At 44.3% G+C, this 3,866-nt stretch overlaps 1 protein-coding gene, 1 long non-coding RNA gene and 1 pseudogene across 2 annotated transcripts in view; 2 read left to right on the forward strand and 1 right to left on the reverse strand.

The window, feature by feature from the left end:
• The window catches only part of LOC111980131 (uncharacterized), an 11,664-nt gene extending 9,641 nt beyond the window's left edge, over positions 1-2,023 (forward strand). Inside the window, exons 5-6 of the mRNA XM_070433711.1 lie at positions 1,705-1,863; positions 2,020-2,023. Of these exons, the coding sequence (XP_070289812.1) occupies positions 1,705-1,863; positions 2,020-2,023 (163 nt within the window). The remainder of the gene's footprint in view (positions 1-1,704; positions 1,864-2,019) is intronic.
• The window catches only part of LOC139029520 (uncharacterized), a 163,118-nt gene that overhangs the window by 140,965 nt on the left and 18,287 nt on the right, over positions 1-3,866 (reverse strand). The gene's annotated exons all lie outside the window — the stretch shown is intronic.
• The window catches only part of LOC111980133 (potassium voltage-gated channel subfamily A member 1-like), a 167,818-nt pseudogene that overhangs the window by 61,140 nt on the left and 102,812 nt on the right, over positions 1-3,866 (forward strand).

Raw genomic sequence — 3,866 nt, forward strand, 5'->3', positions numbered from 1 at the left:
TGTCTTGATGAGGTCGTGCCAACACAGGACTTAGCGTTGTTGAGCGTGTACACTTTCGCCTGCTTACATATGGAGAGCATGCAGGGCTGCGGACGGTCGTAGTGAAGGGAAGATCAAGGGTGCCGGCATGCGTAAGCACCTCAGCCTCTGTTTAGTTTACTCAAGACAGAACCGTTCTCAAAACGTGAGAGGGAATGGATGGTAGTAGCCTAAGGCTGCAGTGGCTATGAGCTTCTCCCAGCACTGGCCTTTACTTCCATCCAGATAATTTTCGGTTTTTATCTAGCAGGTTTTTTGCGACCTTGGCGCCTACCGCGCAGATTCCCTGGGTTAACGCTTTGCCTTCTTCACGGCCGTATCGGGGTGGACTAGGTAAACTGTAATGCATGGGATTGTAGACTGTATTACTAACAGAATATGTTCTTGATAAGGAGAATCTGGTTATCAGACACCAAAACCACCATTGCTTAAAATTAACTATGGTAACATTAACTCGATGAGGGCCATGATGTGTGCGCTTTTAGCGTATGATTGAAGTTGGTTGAAAGGTTTTTTCCCTGTCACGAAGGTGTGTGTGTCTTTGTAGTGCATGCAGTCCACAATGTAAGGGAAAAGGAGTGAGAGAGTATAGTGCGAGATGTAAGAGAGAAATTCTACAAATGTGCCAATGTATCACGCTGTTTGTATGTGTCTGCTTCTGAAAATGAACTGTGTTTGAATATGATCAAAGGGTAAGTTGTATCTTATCTCCCCACCCGATTATGTTGAAAACTATTTTAAATGAAAGCAAATGGAATGAAATGGGATCCGAACATACTGATTGTCCAGAGAAACTCTTGTTTGACACTGTCGGACGATGTTACCATCCTAGATCAGCCTGAATGCCAGGCCCAGAGGCGGGGGGGCCGCAGCACAGGCAACCGCAAGGGGCGGGGGCACAGGGGCTGTGTGCAAAGCGAGCTAATTGGGAATGTGTACACGTCATCTGTTCACTTGATTTACTCAAATGTTTCTCTCGACCCTGTCGGCACCTACGTTGTAAACTTTCATTCTATTCTAGGTTGTAACAACCTCATGCATGGCTATAGGGAACACTAGAGTATCATGACGAGGTAGTAGATTAAATATATCCATGTTACATTGAGTGGGTGAATGGAATATGAATGACAGTCATCCAAATATCGTGTCGCTAGCAAATAAGGCATCGTGCAGTGATGTCCTCACATTTAAAGTGTGTCTGTCTGTCTGTCTTTTTTTTGACTCTCATTCCCCAATCATCGAAAAGACAGAGTGAGCACTACCGACCACCATCAGGGGGCATCAGGATAATGATCAGATCCTGCACTTACATACACACACAAGCCGTCGGGCGGAATGAGTATAGTACGGACTGACACTACCGACCCCACCCGGGTGTATCGTAAGCTTCAGACTGAGTCCAACCCACCACAGGGGACTTGTATGACAGACCGCACTACCAGACCCCCACACAGGAGCATTAGGCCTTTAGTTTAGGCAGAGGATTGATTTCTGATTTAACACACACTACAACAATAATAAATAATGCTGTACATCTTAACATTGATTTCTGTTTTGAGTTAGTACATGTTTACTTGAGTGGTGGACTCTCTCCCGTTCTCCGAGTGGCGGACCGTCTCCCTCCCCCTCAGGATCATGGTGAATCTCTCCTCCTATGGACTCCAGTGGGGACCTTCTCCTCCCACCTCAGGACTTCGTGGTGGATTCTCTCCTCCCTCTGGACTCCAGTGGTGGACCTCTCCTCCCCTCAGGACTCCAGTGGTGGACCTCTCCTCCCCTCAATACTCCAGTGGTGGACCTCTCCTCCTCTATGGACTCCAGTGGGTGAGTATGTTTAAATGTGGTTATTCCACAGTTTACATTTCTACAGTTATAGGTTCTATAGGCTGTCTCAAATAGCACCCTGTTCCTATATTCCTTGTATTTTGACTTTGGCCACCTCCCTCCCTTTCTCTCCTCCTTCTAAATTCTGTGCTGTAGGTGAGGGGAGATAGAATTAGAATGTAGAACTCCGATACTCTCTATGTTCTCTACTGTAAATGTGGGGAGATAGAGAGTATCAGAGTTCTACATTCTAGATCTAGGTTATGTACTGTTGGTGTGGGGAGATAGAGAGTATCAGAGTTCTACATTCTAGATCTAGGTTATGTACTGTTAGTGTGGGGAGATAGAGAGTATCAGAGTTCTACATTCTAGGTCTAGGTTATGTACTGTAGGTGTGGGGAAAGAGAGAGTATCAGAGTTCTACATTCTAGATCTAGGTTATGTACTGTAGGTGTGGGGAGAGAGAGAGTATCATAGTTCTACATTCTAATTCCTTACTCTGTACTGTAGATGAGAGGAGATAGAGAGTATCAGAGTTGTACATTCTAGATCTAGGTTATGTACTGTTGGTGTGGGGAGAAAGAGAGTATCAGAGTTCTACAAGAGAGATTATGTGCCTCTTTCACCTTCAATAATCCCAACATGTCCACTTGCACCTTGGAGAGGCTAAAGGTGAGAGGTGGGATGAAACATAATGCTGTCATATGCATTTAACTATGTGAGATGTGCTTAATTTTTTTTAGCTTGAACTTAAGGAGTTTGTACTCTTGGGACCATGCTATTGCTTCAATTGTACTTTTGGGACTATGCCATTGGTTCCATTGTACGCTTAGGACTACGTGATTGGTTATATTGTACTTTTAGGACTATGCTATTGGTTCCATTGCACTTTTAGGATAATCTTTATTTAACCTTTATTTAACCAGGCAAGTCAATTAAGAACACATTCTTATTTACAATGGCGGCCTGGCGAGAGGCAAAACGTCTCCTGTGGGAACGGGGGCTTAAAAAAGGCAATGCAAACTAGTGACATGGACTGACAACTAGAAACAGCTACATGTCTCAATAACCTGTTCATCTATTTGTCCTTTGAACTCCTCCAAGGAAAGACATTCCAAGATCAATGGGCTGAATAATGAAAGGACTTTTTCCCATGTTTGGTTCTAATATTCGATAGTGTTAGCATTAAACAAGATTGAGATGTGAGTTTGTATGTGTTCTCATTTCCTGCTAGAAGAGAGGATATATAACATGGCAGTTTTCCTTATTAAATGGTCTTCTGAATAAGAATGTACCAGGGTTTGAGCCTGCGTGTTGCTACTGATGTCCACCTGACAGCACTGTAGAGATCACAATGGTGAGTTAGACGTCTCTGCATGATACACAGAGTCAAGAGCCTTCAGTGTAGAGCTTGAGTCTTGCACATAAATAGTATCATCATTGTCCAACACAGAGAGAAAAGTACAACGATTCAACTCCTTTCTGCTGGTTATAAAATACAATGCAACGTTATACTTTTAATTGTACTTTTGTGACAATGCTATTAGTTCCATTGTTCTTTTGGGATGGTGCTATTGGTTCAATTGTATGTATTTGGACTGCGCCTGCAGTTTGTGCTCCTGTCCAGGGGGTGGAGCTGGAGAGCACCAGGCTGGTGATCAGGTACCCAGACAGCTAGACAGAGAACCACTACCAACCCCACAGGCCTCATCACCTCCTCAGCCTCCCAGTACGCCTCCACAGGGTAAGGACATCCGTCTGTCATTCAAAACATCATTATGAGTTATTCTAAAGTGTTACCAGCCCATTTGTAGTCCTCTGGCACAGACCACAGATCCCAGACAGAACACTAGACATATAKAATGAGTGTGTGAAGTGTCAATCAAAGTGAAGAGGAGTGCACCTCTGATTTCCTTCCCCCTCTCCCTCGGCCTGAGCTGTGAAACATGGAAATTACATCATCATTAGAACTTGAAGGGATCTTTGCCCAGGGAGCCGCCTCT

This window comes from Salvelinus sp. IW2-2015, linkage group LG20 (assembly GCF_002910315.2).
Source record: "Salvelinus sp. IW2-2015 linkage group LG20, ASM291031v2, whole genome shotgun sequence".
NCBI lineage: Eukaryota > Metazoa > Chordata > Actinopteri > Salmoniformes > Salmonidae > Salvelinus > Salvelinus sp. IW2-2015.